This window comes from Staurois parvus, unplaced genomic scaffold, assembly GCF_062004578.1.
Source record: "Staurois parvus isolate SC_StPar_1 unplaced genomic scaffold, SC_StPar_1.0 ptg000218l, whole genome shotgun sequence".
Classification (NCBI taxonomy): Eukaryota; Metazoa; Chordata; class Amphibia; order Anura; family Ranidae; genus Staurois; species Staurois parvus.
Window position 1 is genome coordinate 5,047,871 of NW_028318014.1, and position 20,329 is coordinate 5,068,199.

Genomic DNA, 20,329 nt, shown 5'->3' on the forward strand with positions numbered 1-20,329 from the left:
TATATATACCGCCATTTGTAGACTCTAACTTTCACATAAACCAATTAATTTACAAGTATTGGGATTTTTTTTAATTTTTTTTAGCAAAGACATGCAGAATACATTTTGGCCTAAATTTGATGAAATTAGATTTTTGAAATTTTTTTTGCTGGATATGTTTTTTAGCAAAAAAGTCAAAGTATTTTTTTGGTTTATAGCGCAAAAAATAAAAAAAACACAGAGGCAATCAAATACCACTGAAAGAAAGCTCCATTTGTGGGAAAAAAGAACATAAATTTCATTTGGGTGCAGCATTGCATGACTGTGCAATTGTCAGTCAAAGTAACGCAGTGCCGTATTGCAAAAAATGGCCTGGTCAGGAAGGGAGGTAAATCCTCTGGAGGGCAAATGGTTAAAGATTTTTGCCTTATTTCTGCTTCTCTGCCAACTGTAAAATTTGGCAAGGATAAATGAGGTGAATCTCCTCAGTGGGGGCACAGATAGCAATAAAACCTGACCAGGATTTCAGTGCTTCCAAAACTTCAAAGTTTTCAATGTAGACTTTCTTTTGAATTCATTAGTATTTTATTGTTTAAAATGGTGACAAAAAATGAAAGGTATTTGTCTAAAAATGACATGACTCAGTAGGCAGATAAAGAAGACACACATGGATGTTGATAAAGAAAACAAACATGAAAGAACGATAAAGGAAAACAGGGATATTCTTGCCCAATACATAACATGTTATAGTCACAAAATTTCTGTTACAAGTCAAATAGAGAGTAAAGGTAAAAATGTCAGCCAGGAAAGATGTTAGCAGATATCTTTTAAAGCATAACTCCTCAAAAGAGAAAAAAACCCCACCTGTAGCTTGTGACAAGACAGTGAAAGGAGAAGCAGCACAGTGATGATCCGTCTGCTTTCTCCTGCTATCAGAATGATTTGTGCCAGCACAGGACTGATTGGCTCCTTCTGCAGCCACTTCCTCTCAGCCTTTATCTCTGCTATACAAGAAGCTGATATGTTCACATTTTGGGACTTGCACTACTTACATTTCAAAAATACATTTAATGATTGTATGCATAAATTTGTGTCTTATATCTGCCTTGAGTTCAGCTTTAAATAAGAGCATGCATTACAAGAAAAATGAATCTGCAGCATCCTCCCCAATTCTAGGACACCGCAATTATCTTGTCAGAATGCCAGTAACAAGGATTGCTTTACTGTTGAACTGGTATTTTCAGGTTATTTGGACAAGCCTTTCAAAGAACCACAGGACACCACATATTCCATGACTCTTTCTTAAATTAGAAATATATAAAAATACAGACATTTTCCATTTATTAACCACTTGCCCTCCAGAGGATTTAACCCCCCCCCCCCTTCCTGACCAGGCCATTTTTTTGCACTACGGCGCTGCATTAATTGTGTGGTCTTGTAATTTTTTCCCCACAAATAGAGCTTTTTTTTGGTCGTTTTTGATTAACTGTGTGGTTTTTATTTTTTGAACTATAAACAACAAAAAGTCCCAATATGACTTTTTGCTATAAAATATATCCAGTAAAAAGATTTTAAAAATAAAATGTCTTCATAAATTTAGGCCAAAATGTATTCTGCTACATGTCCTTGCTATAAAAAAAAATAATCCCAAGACGTGTAAATTAATTGGTTTACATAAAAGTTATAGCTTCTACAAATGGCAATATATACTGGAATTTTTTTTTTTTTTTACTAGTAATGGCAGCGTGCAGCGACTTACACGGGACTGTGGCAGGCATTCTTACAGTAGGTGGGAACTGACTAACTGCCACTGTACTAATGACACTGGGCAGGAAGGGGTTAATATCTGGGGCAATCAAAGGGTTAACAGTGTGCTCTGTGTGTGTTTTACTTTGTATTGCTCTGCTGTGCAGAGCAGTACAAAGCAGCATGTCAGTCAAGATGGGAGAGATCTGTTTTGTTTACACACAGACCTCTCCCATTGTCAGCTCAGCCGACTATCACCGAGTCACGGTCGAGCATCGGCGGCTGGGATCCAGTGATTGACTTGCCAAGCAGCCAATAGCGGCACTGGTAGGGAAATGCAAATCATGTATGTATACATGATTTTGTGCATCCCTGCCGCCCTGTAGCAGTACTTCTGCTCTAGGGCGGTCGGGAAGCGGTTAAACAATGGTCCACCCACACAGCTGCATCTTTCATTCACAGATTCCTGTGACTGACTAAGGCCGGCCATACATGGGCCGATTTTCGAACAATTCTTCGTTAGAAAATCGGACCTGAGAAAAATCGGCTGATTTTAATAGGGCAATGGCACTGGCCGATTTTTATGGTGTCCCCCCCCCCCCCCCCCCGTTTCGTTTATTGGGCATGCTGGAAAATTAGTGAAAAACTACCTATTTTCGAAGTCATTGGTGGCACCATCGGATTATAGAACGAACAATGTTTTCAATTTTCAATCAAAAAATTGTTCGGAATTCGACCCATGTATGGCCTGCTTAGGCTACAATAGGCAACAAGCCTGTCTGCCAACGCAGCAGATGGACTTGTAGTTGCAATGGGCTGCAGGAGCGCTGCAGAGTTCTCTGGTAGTACATGGCCGTGTCCTTCAGCTTTCAAACTGGAAGCCCTTACAGAGGTACGGGCTGAAAGCCAGAGGAAATGTCTGCAGGATCCCACATTGCACCAATGATTTACTGGTCATGGGTGCAATGCTTTCTAGGCTCCTGCAGGAAATTATTGCACATTTTTTTTCTGTAAAAATATGTGCATACTGTATATTCTTTTTTTCTGCAAAGGTGAACGTAGCCTTTAAAGACATTTATACAACGGAGTTGAATGGGGGTGGGAAATTGTACAGAAGGAGAACCTAGTCATAGGGACCTGTCAAAGTCATGTTACTGGCCTCTCCTCCAAGTATGAAATATTTTCTGCAGCATTATGCAGCGAACACTCCATGGGATACTGCAGGCTTTGTACCATTTTATAAATGGGAAGTAAAATGCAGGCGCCTTGTGGAATAAACACTGCTGATACTAGTGATCTCTGTTATAAATGGGTCTCAAAGCTACAAGTTCACTTACCAGCAACTAAGAATGTTGGATCACACTTTACATACAGTATACTGAAAGCAGACCTTTAACCTGTAAGGCCAGATTTACACCTTTTGTTTTGTATCATTTTGAATGGTTTTCCAAAGGTCCTGCATTTTAGCAAATCACAAATAAATTGGCTACCACAATGCATAGTAACATACCAGAAAGGAATCCAGCTATACCCTAAGGGACCTGTGAGGTAGGAAATATGGAAGATGTCACCCCTGTCTTGTTTTTGAAGTTGTACTCTGCAGGGCTGTACGCTTTATCATTTCTTCACTAACTGGGGTGTCACTAACTTGCAACAAACATATTGTTCTCGTTCCGTGTCTGTGCCCCTGGAAACAAGGAAAAAAAAAAGGAAGGTGCCTGGAGCTTGTGCCTTTAAAGGAAACCCATCAGAACAAACATTGGATCTGTCAGTCTATTTTTGACTGTTTTATGTCTAAATTGGTATGATTTGTTTAATATTTATCACCTGTTATTTTGTGCCTCAGTTAATATGGCTGTACTGCTCATTTGTATATTGGGTATATGATATGGAAAGAAGTCTTAAACACGATAATTTCAATAGATAATGTCAATAGATTTCTTTGTTCCATTTCACAGACATTTGTACCACCAGAAAGTGAACTTCTCAAATCTAGAGCACCCTGAAGGTTCTACAGTACCATGAAGATGTCTTTGGAGCTTTGCATAAATATTTAATAATAAACATGTTGCCTTGCGTGATGATTCTGTGTTACATTCTTCTACATGAGTTGGCTATCAATAAAATCTGCACCAAGAGAGATATGGAGACTACCATTGCTGACTTCCTGAAAATTCCAGTTCTTGGCCTTTAATAATCTGATCTAGTGATTTGCAGTAAGGTGAATCCAAACACCTACATATTTGTACTGGACCAGTATTTTGACATGTGATAAAGCAATTTGCTTTAATATGACAGCCATACAGCTTCCATTTTAGAGGGAGAGGTCACCAATGACAATGCCATGGGCAGCTTTGGATATTGTCATTGGTGATCTCCCTCTAATATGACAGCCAGACAGCTTCCATTTTAAAGGAGATAATTACAAAACCGTACATAGTACGGTTTTGTAATTATCAGCTTTGATCTGCTGACATCTGCTCAGCACTGTAGCTCAGCTCATGCTGTAGGGCACACTTGCCGCAACCAGGACTGCTTAAATGAACTGCTGGAAAAGGCTCTGTTCAACCGAGGGTCCGCCAAACTACATGACAAGTTTCCTGTAATTTATGCTTACAATTTGCAGAGTTTAAGAAAGTCAGGTCTTTTGAACAATTAATATATAGTTGTGCTCAAAAGTTTGGATACCCTAGCAGAAATCATGACATTGTGGCACTTTTATTGAAAATATGACTGATCATGCCAAAAACTCTTTTATTTAAAGATAGTGATCATATGAAGCCATTTATTATCACATAGTTGTTTGACTCCTTTTTAAGTCACAATGATAACAGAAATCACCCAAATGCCCCTGATCAACTGTTTACATATCCTGGAATGTTCGGCCTCGGTACAGACACACAAGGTGACACACACGGGTTAAAATGGCAACTAAAAGATTAATTTCCCACATCTGTGACTTTTTAAACTGCAATTAGTGTCTTTGTATAAATAGTGGATGAGTTTGTTAGCTCTATTGTGGATGTACTGAGCCATGGTGAGCAGAAAAGAACTGTCAAAAAGGCCTGTGTAACAAGGTAATGGAACTTCGGGAAACTTGTGGATAAAAAGAAACCCCCATAGGTAACCTCAGGAGAAATACAGGCTGCTTTGGTAAAAGACAGTGTGGTTGTTTCAATGAGCACAATACGATGATACTTGAACAAAAATGAGCTGCATGGTCCAGTTTCCAGAAAGAATCCTTTACTGCACCAATGCCACAAAAAAAGCTTGGTAACGCGTGTCAAAGTGGTGTTGGGCATAGTGTAAGCGGGGTTTTGTGGCATTGGCAGAAGTGGGAGCGGGTACCTTTCAAAACCAGGCACCCACCCCCTTCAAAAAAAAGTGCCATTTCCTAAAGAGGTGGGGGAGGGGGTCTTAAACTGGGACTTCCCTTATTGGGAGAAGCTCCTCTTTAAAATAAAAAAAAGTGCTTTTCCCATGTAGAAAAATTATTAGGGCTGCTTAAATCTGCCTCAGATTGGCTCTTTCAATAACAGCCCAGCCTGAGATGGACCATGCCCCCTTGTTTTCAGGTTTCAGACACTGCTCTGCAATTGCAATGGATGGGGTCTGTCAACCCTGCATGCACCCTGTGAATTGCAGAAGTGGTGTTTAGGGGGAAACCATCTTAATTTCTTGTTTCCAAAGGATCCTGGTGGTGCCCAATTCTGATTCATAGTTTCTTTTTTTTTTTTTAACTGGAGAGTTAGCCTTTAAAATTAAATTCCATAATATATAGGGTGTAACGTACATTGTAAAGCATAGTCAGAAAGATGGACTTGTCCATCTTTCCAAACAGAATTCACGGGTTGTTCTGCCGTTATATGAATTTGGTGAAGCCGTGTGGCTCCACCTGCACAGCCATGTCATTTCTTCACAGGAATCTGAAATGATCTGCCATCATGGCAAAGGGACTCACAGTTCTCAATGGAGAACAAGTGCAATAACATTACCACACATGTAGTCCATTGATACGTACTCTGACCCTGTAACTGGTGTTACAGACCTGTAGCTGGATGAATAGTTTGCAGGAGCATGAATATTCTGCCTGTGATCCACTGATCATGGTCTGTAAGCTCTAATTTAAAAAAATATCATAAATACGTTTAAAAAAAAAAAAAAAAAAAAAAAATCAGTATGGGTGCATTTACTATTCTTTTATAAATGACATATAAGTAAGTAGCTTGAATCAGCAATGTTTAATTAGTAATAATGTATTGCTGTCTTTGTACTAAAAATGGCTGTCAGATCTGACCACCCAGCAATGGCTGTCAGATCTGACCACCCAGCAATCTATTATTATAATTTAAAATGTGCAGTGCTCTTACATTAATATACAATGATTTCATTACACATCCAAATAATCTATGTGCTTTGGTGTATCACACACAAGACAAAAAGTGAAAAATAATCACAATGAAAAAATATTTTCTGCCTGAGTCAAGAGAAAGAAGAGTCCAGGAAATGGGTGTACTTCTGTGATCAAAAAAAAGTCAGCATTGTGCCACCAACGGATGATTCCAATTTCCATAGACTTCTTAATATATCCAGTGAAGACAGAAAACACGGAATTCTTACCAAATATCCATGGCCCACCTATTTAATCAGTGGCCTTAAGCACTTGTGGAATTGATCCCAGTAATGCCCTGAGCAGAGGTATGTCCCAGCTTCCTACCAATCTCAGCTCATGCAGTAAGGACATATAAGACCAAACCAAGCCTCATAGTGCAGTAAATCCAATAAAAATGATTTTTAAAATCATAAAATTTAAAATATAATTTCGAACAATAAAAATACCAGTATATCACAAACCTGCAGCTAGAACTATATTCCAGCGGCTGTTAGGCGTAATAAAGTCACATTAAGCACCACCCTGCGTGTTTCGGCATACATTAGACGTATGAATCTTTATTAAATGCATGACAGTGTAAGTTGATTGTGCCGAAGCATGCAAGTTAATGCACAGTACAGGCACACCCTTAGCACTCACCTTATCTTATGACAACAGCAGGAATTGGCCAAAATAAACTAACCTTTCTGGTCGGCTCCTCTCCCAAAAACACTTGGCTTGGGGTGTGGAAAGTACAAAGGTATGAAGAGTGATAGTCCCCCAGGTCAAAAGATTGGTAGCTGTGGCTATCTAAACATCAAAAGTATAGGTACCCATATGGACTGAAAGCCAGTTGACGGAACAATACAATTTCTGTGGCAGTAACTCAATTAATAGGTTTAGCTACACTGCCCCAGAAATACAATGTGGCATGAGTCAGCTAATGGGTGCCAGCTATCAGAGAAACAAAGTGTCCACTTCAATCTCTCATTGCTGTCTTCTGTGAAAAATGATGCATCTTGCAACAAAAAACTCTTCACCCTTTAATAAATATTCACAGAGGTCCCTTTCACCACAATAATCAGGTTCACACTTTTTGTTGCAAGATATTATTTTCACAGAAGAGAGCAATCAAAGATTGAAGTGAACACTTTTCTTTTCACATTTGTTAATTGGACATTTTATATCTCTGTTGGATTTGTTTTTTCATGTAAGCACAGAACACCATTGTATTTTTATCTATACTTTTGTTTTTGACACAGTGTTACTTGGATCACTTTAAAAGTTTCTTCATTTTTATTGCAAGGTATATATCACTGTGCTGTACTCTGAGGTATTATAGACTTCATTTATTTTATACTTTTTGGGGTTATTAAATACAGCAGCAATTTTGGTTGTTGGTGTTCTATGCATTTTATGGTTCATTAGGGATATATATACTGTGTGTATTTATATATAGGCAGCCCCTGAGTTATAAACATCCGACTTACATAAGACTCATACTTAGGAATGGAGGCAGTGCAATGTCACGCTGGTCTCAGAAACTCCCAGGCAGCCATCTTGCTCACCACATGCTGCCACCTACTGCCTGGCGGACCTGTTGGCAATCCCTCGTCATTGCATGTCCAGCTAACCCTTGCTTATGCTATCCAAAAGTTTAAATTTTTTTGGCTGGAGCTACCCTAAAAAAAAATGTACCTGTTCCAACTCACATACAAATTTAACAATTTGTGTATATACATACACACACTATATATAGATGTATATAATCTCCATTTAGAGCAGATTGGGGATTTTTACACACTCTCTCTCTCTCTATTTAGAGCAGATTGGGTATTTTTTCTTTTATGCCCTCATATTAATATGAAAAGGTGAAAAAGTTAGAAAACAACTGCCATTTTGTTAAATTATCTTGCCATTTTCTAGGCAATTCTGCTTTTACAAAATTTCTTTGCTTTCTTTCAAACAAACAGCATTACACACAAGATCAGCAGCTACCATTTTAATATTTTTCTTACAGCCTAGTATAATAAATCATACATCCCATAGTAAATAAAGGTAAGTGTTCAACTCCATAGCAAAAATATATTTAAAAAAAATGATTTGACCTGAAGATCAGTACTAATTTAGTGCTGGGTGCATGACATGCTCTATTCACAAAACAACACATTTGTGTTTCGGGGAGTGGATATACCTTCGATATTCTGCAAGCTGAGTCAAGTAAAAATGTGAAGGCCATCTGTGCTTTTCTACAAACTCCAGTTCTTCAGCTGAATGAAAAAAGAATAAAATGCTGTCTCAGAATGTTTACAGGCAGAGGCAAGTCTAACATCAAGAAAAATGAACAAATGGAATTAGACATGGCTGTTTCTACTCAGGTAAATTAGGCACAGGTGTTCCTAGCATGATAAAAAGGTAAGAACTTTTAGCCTGGGTTCACATATATGCAGTGCGGTATATCACATGTGATTCGCACAGGAACCGCACCGCATTCCTGTGCAAACCACATGCGATTTGTGTGCAATGTGATTAGAGCCATACATTTTGTATGGCTCTACTTGCACCGCACCCACACCAAAAAGGTGCAGGTCCCTTTTTTGGGTCCGCACTAGAATCTGATCGCATGGGTATTCACACCTATGCGATCCGATTCTGCTCATCGCACTGCGTTTTGCAGACTGCTTTCGGGGTCTTGTTAACATACACACCCGCAGTGGTTCGCATGAACGGGGTGTGATTCTGATGCGGTGCGGAATTCGCACAGAAAATGCTGCGAATTCCGCACCACATCAGTGTAAACCAGGGCTTAGAGTCAATTCACACTGGCACTAAAATGTGTGGAAAATGCTTGTACATTTCCATCCATTTTAGTTTTGTTTTATTGCACGCTGAAGTCCATTGACATACATTTTGATGTCAGTTGACATGCATGTGCAGGATTATGGTGTGAATAGGACACATTGGAAATGATTGTTTTTCAGACATCCTTGCACTGATCTGTGTGTTGCAGCTGCACTAAAATGCAGATCAACGCACAGGTGTGAATTGACCCTAATTCAGTCAGGTTACCCAAGGAATGACTCATCTGACAATCTCAAAAAAGAATCTTCATCTCATCTCTGGGCAGTACAGAGATCACCAGAGGAAAGGACATATTGGCTCAATGTTTCAATGGAGAAGGAACAATCTGCACATAAAACCCTGCAAAAAGGCCTGAAATAACCTTACTCTCATCTTCTCTTTTCCTTGATGAAAGGAGGCATGTGCAGGGCTCTGAAATAGACCTCTGCTCCATGAGTCCTTTAGAATGCCATGATATTACTACACGGTATCTGACATTGCATCTTTGCAACAGCCGACACTCATCCAAACTTATGAAGCACCGGTGAGGATTAGGGCTCATGTACATGGGGCGTTTGGAAAATTCTTCTGACTGCTGGAAACTGACTGCTGGAATACGTAGGTTTGCATACCGCGTTTATGCACATTTGCATTTAGAAGCAATTTTAAAAGATAACCTCAGAAGACCCTCCCAAGTGCCCAGAATGCACTTAAAAATAGTAAATTATTTCTCTCAAAATGTCTGAAATAGTTAATTGAGAGAGCAGAAGCAGAGAGAGCAGTATATGTTGAGATTACCTCTCTTTTCTGGTTGCATTCACTATGGATCCCATCATGAGCATAATGTAGCACATTCTACCATTTTTTCCTTCACGCAAAACCTGGAACTGACTGCGCTGGTGTCCATTTGAATACATGGAAAATGCTTTGCATGCATTTTTGATGAAGAAAAAAGAATGACTGTAAACTTAACTGCCTGTAAACGACTGTGTACATGGACACATAGGAAGATATAAAGGAGAGTTCAGGGGCTGCTGAAAAAAACGCTCAACTGCTCCTGAACGTCAGTTTAGCTCCTGAACGTCAGTTTAGCAGCTGCAGTGTACATGAGCCCTTAAATAGGTGCTCCTCCACATTATCACAACATGCTGTCAGTGTAATCTAAAAGCAATAATGGTTTGACAAATACGCTCACCATACATATCCAGCACTAGTATAAATATACAGATTATTAATCTTCTTAAGGGCTTCCCTGTGTAGCCTAGGCTCTTTGCGATTGGTGGGTTTTCCTCAGAAAAAAGATCATCATTCTGGATGATGTAGCATGGCATTGTGTAGCAATGACGTGAGGAGATAGAAGTCGTCTCTTTGGGTGGGTGTTTCTATGTAGACATGATCAGGGTTCCCTATGCCTGAGGACTCAGAGTATGGCACCATTGACCTCGTTTCCCTTAGGTGGTTTCTAGTGCTTCTCCTTCAAGGGATCGAGGCAAAGAGGGAGAGCTTTTGATCCTCTGTGCAAAGTAAACTGTCTCAAGAGGGACTGCTTATGTTCTTGCTATAACCCGTGGTGCTGATGGTAAATAAACACAAAACTCTGCGCTATAGTGTCAAATCTGTGTGTAGTTGCCTCCACCATGCCCAAAAGGATTAACCCTAAAGCCAGCCATACATGGGTCGAAAATCAATTGATTTTTTGTCCAAAAATTGGACCTAAGAATAATCAGCTGATTTTTGCTGTGTTAGTGGGTCAATGGCACCGGCTGATTATCGTGGTTCCTCCCCTTTTTGATGATCGGCCATGTTGGAAAATTCGTGAAAAACTACCGATTTTCGACTCAATGATGGTCAATTCATACGATCATTTTTCCGAAAAGAATATGCGCATTAGCCGTGACCTGGAAGGAACAGACGTTTTGCATGTTATATGGGGTGAACTTTATGACTTGGTCGGCCGATTTTTGAAATCAATGATGGCACCATCGGATTACCGAGCAAATAACGTTTCCAATTTTTGGACGAAAAATCGTTTTGTATGCAAACCATGTATGGCCTGCAAAAGGATTGAAATACAATTGGTGTGACACTTATTGTTGGCGCTATATAAATCCTGTATAATAATAATAAAGTGACTGGTGCTAAAAAATTCTTGGTGTGTGCAAATCACCCTGTGCTCCCTTCCTTGTCCACCTCATTCTCCAGAGTGACCCCCAATACAGCATAAGTGGGTCTCAAGCACTTTTAGGATGTTTACCGTTCCTGATGACGTCAAAGTGTCGAAACTCATTGGTCGGGTTGTTACATCACTTCCATTTTCAGATTTCCAGAGGGTGGAACTCTGGTAGTTATAAAAAGTAACACATGCGCTATAGCTTGTTATTTACAGTCAGTAACACAGTAAGCGCCACACCAATATTATTTAAATCGTGATGTTGAAGGTACTTGATATTTGTGCCACCGTTTATATTTTTTTTATAAGCTCAAATGCATGGACTCAAGTTCTTTTGCACCATAAAGATGGCCTAAGGATAATGAGCTCAATTCACTAAAGAATATTTCAGGAGATAATTGAATCACATGACACATTTTTTCCAATTATCTCATGAGATACTGAAAATGTCAATTCACTATCATCCTTATGAGCATTTTTACCTCAAAAACAAAAAAACATGAGTTAAATAACTCATAAAAAGGCATTAAAGTCAATTCACTAAAGGAAATAAATAAATAAATGCACGAGTTAAATAAGCAGTGGTCCAGGCAAGCAGTATTTAAAGTGTAACTAAATGCAACACTTTTTTTTTTTAGTTTTGGACAGAATAGAGAGGGATTAGAATGCCTGCCAGCTTTTACTGCTGTCTGTGCCCTTGTTAAGGAGATTCACCCTATTTGTCCAGTTTACCATTTTCATTGAAAGTAAAAGAAAACTTCAAATTTTGGGTGGTCCCCAGAAAAGTAATAGAGGAGAAATTTTCCATTAATTTGCAGGAATTTCCTCTCACTTCCTGTTTGGCTATTTTTGTTTTGTTTCTTTTGTATTAATACATATGCTGCAAGGACTGCATGAACTTAATGAGTTGGCATATTTCTATGGTTTAAACCATTTTACCCCTTTATTGCAACAAAAATCTGGCAGGGGTTCAAATCCTTCTCTATTGTATCCATCCCACTGGATATTATTATTACTACAGGTACTTATCAGGGGCGGACTGACCATTTGGAAACTCGGGCACTGCCCGAGGGCCTGGGGGCCAATAGGGGGCCCCATGAGATGCCCCTGGTACCTTTTTCATAGGCTTTTTGAGCTTGGGCAAGGACACAGGGGCCCCATGATCCCCTATTGCCCGGGGGCCCCATGAGTAGTCAGTCCGCTCCTGGTACTTATATAGCGCCATCAATTTACGCAGTGCTTTTACATATATATTGTACATTCACATCAGTCCCTAACCCTCAAGGGTCCTACAATCTAAGGTCCCTAACTCACCTACATACATTTACTAGGGCCAATTTAGACAGGAGCCAATTCACCTACCAGCATGTCTTTGGAGTGTGGGAGGAAACTGGAGTACCCGGAGGAAACCCACGCAGGCACAGGGAGAACATGCAAACTCCAGGCAGGTGGTTCCATGGTTGGGATTCGAATCAGCGACCCTAGTACTGCCAGGCGGAAGTGCTAACCACTAAGCCACTGTGCTGCCCATGATATCACATGAGATAAAACATGGATTCATGAGCATATTTTAATGAAATAACTCATGCTTTATTTTAGTAGTGCTTTTGTGAATTGCAAAAAGTTTGAAAAAAAAGCTAAGAGTTATTTTACCTCACATTTTAAGAGGAAAATAACTCTTTGTGAATTGAGCCCAATACTGGCAATAAGGGGAGGGTGTTGACAAAGGCTACCAAGAGTTTGAAAATGCATAGCCTCTTTGTCAAAGTCTGGGAAGAAGTAGGATGGAGAGAAGAACTTGGGGTTAGAGTCATTTAAATCTTATGTCCTGCCTGAAGGAGAAGTTACCTATTCCCACAAAGTATCAGAAACAAAGAGAAAGTGGTTGTCTTTTTTAATTTTTCTGACCTTAGGCTGCATTCACACTTTGTAGCTTGAAGCTCGAAGTTCCAAAAAAGCTTAAACCTAAATTATCCTTTGTTCTCTATGGTGCCTGTTCACACCTGATCACACGAACAGGCACCATAGAGAACAATTGATTTTTTAAGTTTGAGTGTTTTTGGAGCTTTGAGCTTTAAGCTACAAAACACTCAAGTGTGAATGCAGCCTAAAGGGCCACTAGTGGAGTGCTGATAAACCTGTAGACTAAAGAGGTTGTGTTCATTGACAAAAGAAGTATTCTGGGTGGGGTGCAACAAAGAAAGCATGTGGTCCTGGAACATGGGGTATCTGCTGCTGTAGTAGGGTGCTAATGGAGAGCATCCTGGTGAAAAATCTCACTCTGCCGCAATACAACTTCTGGTAGGAAGAAAGCTCTCTTGTGTAGCCAGGCTACAAAACCCAGGTGCTGGTCTTAAACTATTTGTTAGAATTTACTTATAAAACATATAATCAAAGAAATGCAAATATAAAAATATATATTAAAAGTACCTGAAAGATCTTGGAAGTCGGCCTTCTGGCTGAAGATTAAATAGTGTGCAGCAAGAAAATAGAGCAGCCAAGTGTACAGGCTTTCAGAGTTATAAAACTACAATACAGGAAAATCGATAATTAATACACCTTACGGTATTATATAATGGTATGTATGCATATTTCTCAGTTACACATTTTAAGATGCATTAGTCATGTCTCACAATGACCCTGCAATTGCTTTCCTGTGAGATTTCTGTGCAATTTTAGAGCAGTGTTTTCAGCCCACTAACGCACTATAGCCAGATCGCATGGTACTTTGGTACATTGCGATCTGCTGCAGACTAACGCACTGCATTTCCCCTCTGCGCTTGGGGTGTCGCTAACTTTACAGTGACACCTGCTGCAGACTGCAGGCACAGCACAATTGGGACATGGTGCTGAAAATGCGCAATCCAGCTCTGCGTTCAAGTGTGAACTGCCACGTAATCAGGCAAAAGTTCTGCATGAAGCGAGAAAAAAAGTTTCAAATGAAACCATAAATGTATCTTAAATATATACTAAAATGTTGCAAATATGTTTCCATGCATACAATTGCAGGATTAAATTGAAAAGATAATGCAAATCTTTCTATAAAAAATATTCTGTCTATAAAAACTTTGAATACTGCTCCTGCTTTCTCAAATGGCCCTTCTTTAAACTCTTTGTTTGCTGGAGACTATTTTTTGCCATATAAATGAGGTAAGGTGTTATTACATATAAAAAAACATTTTCCTTCTTGAATTTGTAATATAAAAATGACCAAATTACATTTAAAATCTAACTAAAGGCAAAACTTTTTTGGTTTTAGATAGAGTAAGGGAGGGTTATAACCCCTGTCAGTTTTCGCCATCTTTATCCTATTGGGGAGATTTGCCTTTACTTCCTGTCCCACAGCCAAAAAAGTGAGAAAAAAATCCCTGCAAATTAAGGGAATTCCCTGGGGATCCTCAGGTCACCAAAATAGTGTCCCCATTGGACGATTTCCCCTCTATCACTTTTCTGGGGCCACCCAAACATTACGATTTTCTTTTACTTTCATTTTCAATGATAATGGTTTAACAGGACAAATAGAGAGGGTAAATCTCCCTAATGGGGGTACAGACAGCAATATAAACTGACAGGGGTTCCAATTCATTTCAACTCTATTCAAAAAAAAAAACCCAAAAAAAACAAGTTTTGCCTTTAGTTACACTTTAACCTCAGCCTAACCTCTGACAAACACTATGTTACCCTAACATTTCACATTCCTGATATGTACCTGCTGTACCATGTACAGTACTTGTGTTAAAAAGTATCCTGTTCTCAGTATTGCATCCTTTGTGTGAAATCCCCGGTGTTCCTGCCAGTCCCTCTGCTTTCCTATTTTAAACTGATCATGCTAGGCATTAGAACACATCCTTCCCAGTGTGGTCAGTTTTCTGGCTGTGCTGGGAGAACAGCCTGCCTGTCTTCCAATGATCAGACTTGTGCTGACACCCCCTGCACAGCCATTCACTGGGAAGATTCACTGGGCAGCACAGTGGCTATATGGTTAGCACTTCTGACTGGCAGTTGGTTTGAATCCCAACCACGGCACCACCAGCCTGGAGTTTGCATGTTATCCGTGTGCCTGCGTGGGTTTTCTCTCACACTCCAAAGACATGCTGGTAGGTGAACTGTTCCTAGTACGTATGAATGTGAGTTAGGGACCTTAGATTGTACGCTCCTTGAGGGTTAAGAACTGATGTGAATGTACAATATATATATATATATATATATATATATATATATATACAGTTGCAAGAAAAAGTATGTGAACTCCTTGGGATTACGTGGAGTTTTGCATGAATTGGGCATAAAATGTGCTCTGAACGTCATCTAAGTCACAACAATAGAAGAACACAGTCTGCTGAACATAATACTACACAAACATTAGATGTTGCCATGGTTTAATTGCACATAACATGTAAACATTCACAGTGCAGGGAGGAAAAAGTATGTGAACCTTTGGACTTAATAACTGGTTGACCCTCCTTTGGCAGCAATAACCTCAACCAAACGTTTCCTGTAGTTGCAGATCAGACCTGCACAACAATCTGGAGTAATTTTGGACCACTCCTCTTCACAAAACTGTTTCAGTGTAGCAATATTCTTGGGATGATTGGTGTGAATCGCTCTCTTAAGGTCATGCCACAGCATTTCAATCGGGTTGAGGTCAGGACTCTGACTAGGCCACTCCAGAAAGCGTATTCTGTGCTGTTGCAGCCATTGTTTTGTTGAATTACTTGTATGCTTTGGGTCATTGTCCTGTTGCATCACTCATCCTCTGCGGAGCTTCAGTTGGCGGACAGATGGTCGTACGTTTTACTGCAAAATGTCTTGATAAACTCTGGAATTCATTTTTCCATCAATGACAACAATCCGTCCAGGCCCTGAGGCCGCAAAGCAGCCCCAAACCATGATGCTCCCTCCGCCATGTTTTACAGTGGGGATGAGGTTTTGATGTTGGTGTGCTGTGCCTTTTTTTCTCCACACATAGTGTTGTGTGTTCTTCCCAAACAACTCAATCTTGGTTTCATCTGTCCACAGTATATTTTGCCAGTAGTGCTGTGGAACATCCAGGTGCTCTTTTGCAAACTTCAAACGTGCTGCAATATTCTTTTTGGACAGCAATGGCTTCCTCCGTGGTGTCCTCCCATGTACTCCATTCTTGTTTAATGTTTTCCTTATTGTAGATGTGTCAACAAAAATGTTAGCATGTGCCAGAGATTTCTGTAGGTCTTTAGCTGACACTCTGGGATTCTTCTTTACCTCATGCAGCATTCTGCGCTGTGCTCTTGCAGTCATTTTTACAGGACGACTACGCCTAGGGAGAGTTACAACAGTGCTAAACTTTCTCCATTTGTAGACAGTCTGTCTTACTGTGGACACATGAACATCAAGGCTTTTGGAGATACTTTTGTAACCCTTTCCAGCTTCATGCAAGTCAACAATTCTTGATTGTAGGTCTTCCGAGAGCTCTTTTCTGCAAGGCATGGTTCACATCAGACAGTGCTTCTTGAAACCAGTAAACCCAAAACAGGTGTGTGTTTTTTAAGGACAGGACAGCTGTCAGCCACACATCCAATATCATCACACTGATTGGAGTCAAGGTTGGCTCACTCCTGGCTCCAATTAGCTCTGGGAGAAGTCATTAAGTTAGGGCCTCACATACTTTTTCCTCCCTGCACTGTGAATGTTTACATGTTATGTGCAATTAAACCATGGCAACATCTAATGTTTGTGTAGTATTATGTTCAGCAGGCTGTGTTCTTCTATTGTTGTGACTTAGATGACGTTCAGAGCACATTTTATGCCCAATTCATGAAAAACTCCACATAATCCCAAGGGGTTCACATACTTTTTCTTGCAACTGTATATATAAATAAAACGGCCCTATATAAGTACCTGTAATTAAATTAAATAAATAAGATTAGTGTACTGTGGTTTCTTCACCCCTAGCTCTCTAAAGCCCTTATGCAACTGAGGACAAAGGTAATTTGATAACTTAAAAAAAGGAATTTAGAATATTTATATACAGTACTGTGCAAAGGTATTGAGCGCATGTGAAATAATGCTGTAAACTAAGAATGCTTCCAGAAATAGAACTGCGAATAGTTTATTTTTATCAATTAACAAAGGAAAGTAAATGAACAGAAGAGAAATCCAAATCAAATCAATATTTGGTGTGGCCACCTCCTTTAAAACAGCATCAATTCTTCCATTTTTCTAGGTACACTTGCACACAAACTGCCTCTTGCTGCAGCCATATATTTCACATTTTGACTCATCAGTCCAGAGCACAAGGCAGTTTGTTTGCCGAAGGGCTGGAGAGCGGTTCAATACTGCAGACAACAGTGAACAGGGACGGACTGACAACTCATGGGGCCCGGGGCAATAGAGGATCACGGGGCCCCTGTGTCCTTTCCCAAACTCAAAAAAGCCTATGAAAAAAGGTACCAGGGGCATCTCATGGGGCCCCCTACTGACCCCAGGCCCTTGGGCAGTGCCCGAGTTTCCAAATGGTCAATCCACCCCTGACAGTGAAGCATGGTGGAGGTTCCTTGCAAATGTGGAGCTGCATTTCTGCAAATGGTGTTGGAGATTTGGTCAAGATTAATGAGAGATGTACAGACAGGTACATCCATCATGCCATACCACCAGTGAGGTGTGATTGGCCACAAATGTATTCTGGTGCAGGACAATGACCGCAAACATACATGTCATTAAAGCAGTATTAAATCCAAAAGCAAACATTTATTATGAATTGCAGCTTACCAATTCTTAAATGTGATGGTTGTATTGGTTTCATTTTTAGAATTTCTTTCTTCTATTTTCACCTGGTGATACAGCCAGCAAGTCTGCTGTGTTTCAGAAGCTCAAGTTCCAGCAGAATATATCCGTTTATATGGATGAGATTATCAATTTACCACTGGCAGGAATGATTAAAATTAGCTTTTATTTATTCATGTAAAACCTTTATCCTAAAAAGGAAAAAACTGTTTTCTGTCACTAAGTGTGAGCTGGAGTTTGGCTTCCATTTGTTACTGCATTCAAATTTGTTAATAAATTTAACACTCCCATCCTCCGAAGACTGACAATGCTGCCATCTGCTGTGTCCTGGCTCATTCCTCCATGGTGGTGTCTTACCAATACAGGATGCATGTTACTGGCCAGATCACCAGGTGAAAACAGAGGGAAAAAGCCAAAGAAAAGAAAACTAGTGCAGCCACCACATCTGATGATTGGTAAGCTACAATATAATATAGTTTTGACATTGTGAATAACACATAAACTGCTGCTGAAAAAAAACAAAAAAAAAACTGCTCCCCCCGCAGGGTAAAGCCATAATGTACTAGTATGCACCGCATACTAGCACATAATGACAGACTTACCTGTGAAATGGTTCCCTCCAGTGGCGCCCTGTCACTGCTGACAAGGAATCCATTTTCACCTGGTCTTCTTCCAGGTTCGCTGACTGTGGCTGCTTGATTGCCCGTGTTATGACGACGTCACTCCCGTGCATGCACGCGGGAGTAACTGTTTACAGCTCAGGGCTCTGAAGGAACAGCACGAGTATGCTGTTCCTTCAGAGCTCATGCGCCAGTGACATCACTGTCAGTTACACAGGTAATATTTATGATACCTACAGGAAAGCCTTATTATATTAAAGATATATAATTTCAGAACTTTTCCCACCTTTAATGTGACCTGTGACTGTACAACTCAATTGAAAAACAAACTGAAGTCTTTTTTTTTTTTTGGGGGGGGTCACCATAAAAAAACTAAATAATGTGTTTGAATACTCTTATATCTGGAGATGTAGCTGTGTTCAGAATTAAGCAGTCACATTCAAAATCATGTTAAATCGGAGTCAGTACACACCTGCCATCATTTAAAGTGCTTCTGATTAACCCCAAATAAAGTTCAGCTGTTCTAGTAGGTCTTTCCTGACATTTTCTTAGTCGCATCCTACAGAAAAAGCCATGGTTTGCAGACAGCTTCCAAAGCATCAGAGGGATCTAATTGTTAAAAGGTATCAGTCAGGAGAAGGGTACAAAAGAATTTCCAAGGCATTATATATACCATGGAACACACTGAAGACAGTCATCATCAAGTGAAGAAAATATGCCGCAAAAGTGACATTACCAAGAACTGGACGTCCCTCCAAAATTGATGAAAAGATGAGAAGAAAACTGGTCTGGGAGGCTGCCAAGAGGGCTACAGCAACATTAAAGGAGCTGCAGGAACATCTGGCAAGTACTGGCTGTGTGGTACATGAGACAACAATCTCCCGTATTCTTCATATGTCTGGGCTATGGGGTAGAGTGGCAAGACGGAAGCCTTTTGTTACAAAGAAAAACATCCAAGCCTGGCTAAATTTTGCAAAAAACACATCTGAAGTCTCCCAAATGTAGGAAAATGTGTTATGGTCTGATGAAACCAAGGTTGAACTTTTAGGCCATAAGATATGTTTGGTGCAAAAACAACACTGCAGATCACCTAAAGAACACCATACCCACAGTGAAGCATGGTGGGGGCAGCATCATGCTTTGGGGCTGTTTTTCTTCAGCTGGAACTGGGGCCTTAGTCAAGGTAGAGGGAATTATGAACAGTTCCAACTACCAGTCAATAATGGCACAAAACGTTCCTCTTCATGTTCAGCTTTTTAGTTGAAGCCTGAACTTCATCTTTCAGCATGACAACGACCCAAAGCATACATCCAAATCAACAAAGGACTGGCTTCATCAGAAGAAGAATCAAGTTTTGGAATGGCCTAGCCAGAGCCCAGAACTGAATCTGATTGAAAATCTGTTGGATGATCTCAAGAGGGTTGTGCACAGAAGATATCCTCGCAATCTGACAGATTTGGAGTGTTTTTGCAAGGAAGAGTGGGCAAATATTGCCAAGTCAAGATGTGCCGTGCTGATAGACTCATACCCAAAAAGACTGAGTGCTTGGAATAAAATCAAACGGTGCTTCAACAAAGTATTAGTTTAAGAATGTGCACACTTATGCAACCATATTATTTTAGTTTTTTATTTTTACTTCCCTCCACCTAAAAGATTTCAGTTTTTTGTTCAGCAGAGTTGTAGTTTATAAGTTACATTAATGGTGGAAAAAGTTCTGAAACTATTTAGCTTTGTCTCGTTTTTTTACATCACAGAAACCTGACATTTTAACAGGGGTGTGTAGACTTTTTATATCCACTGTAGGTACAAAGCAAAAAAGGGAGGAGTTTACTCCCACTT

At 39.9% G+C, this 20,329-nt stretch overlaps 2 protein-coding genes across 5 annotated transcripts in view; one reads left to right on the plus strand and one right to left on the minus strand.

Annotated features, from left to right (window-relative positions):
• Window positions 1-3,809, plus strand: part of GLRX (glutaredoxin) — a 30,286-nt gene extending 26,477 nt beyond the window's left edge. The window contains exon 3 of the mRNA XM_089679141.1: window positions 3,684-3,809. The gene's annotated coding sequence lies outside the window, so the exon portion shown is untranslated. The remainder of the gene's footprint in view (window positions 1-3,683) is intronic.
• Window positions 3,810-8,084: 4,275 nt separating this feature from the next.
• The window catches only part of RHOBTB3 (Rho related BTB domain containing 3), a 79,146-nt gene continuing 66,901 nt past the window's right edge, over window positions 8,085-20,329 (minus strand). For 3 of the 4 annotated variants that reach the window (XM_089679143.1, XM_089679146.1, XM_089679142.1), the window contains 2 exons: window positions 13,539-13,635; window positions 8,085-8,367 (listed from right to left, as the gene is read on the minus strand). In XM_089679143.1, the coding sequence (XP_089535269.1) occupies window positions 8,252-8,367; window positions 13,539-13,635 (213 nt within the window). In that variant the 3' untranslated portion in view covers window positions 8,085-8,251. The remainder of the gene's footprint in view (window positions 8,368-13,538; window positions 13,636-20,329) is intronic. The other variant, XM_089679145.1, reaches the window with a different exon arrangement.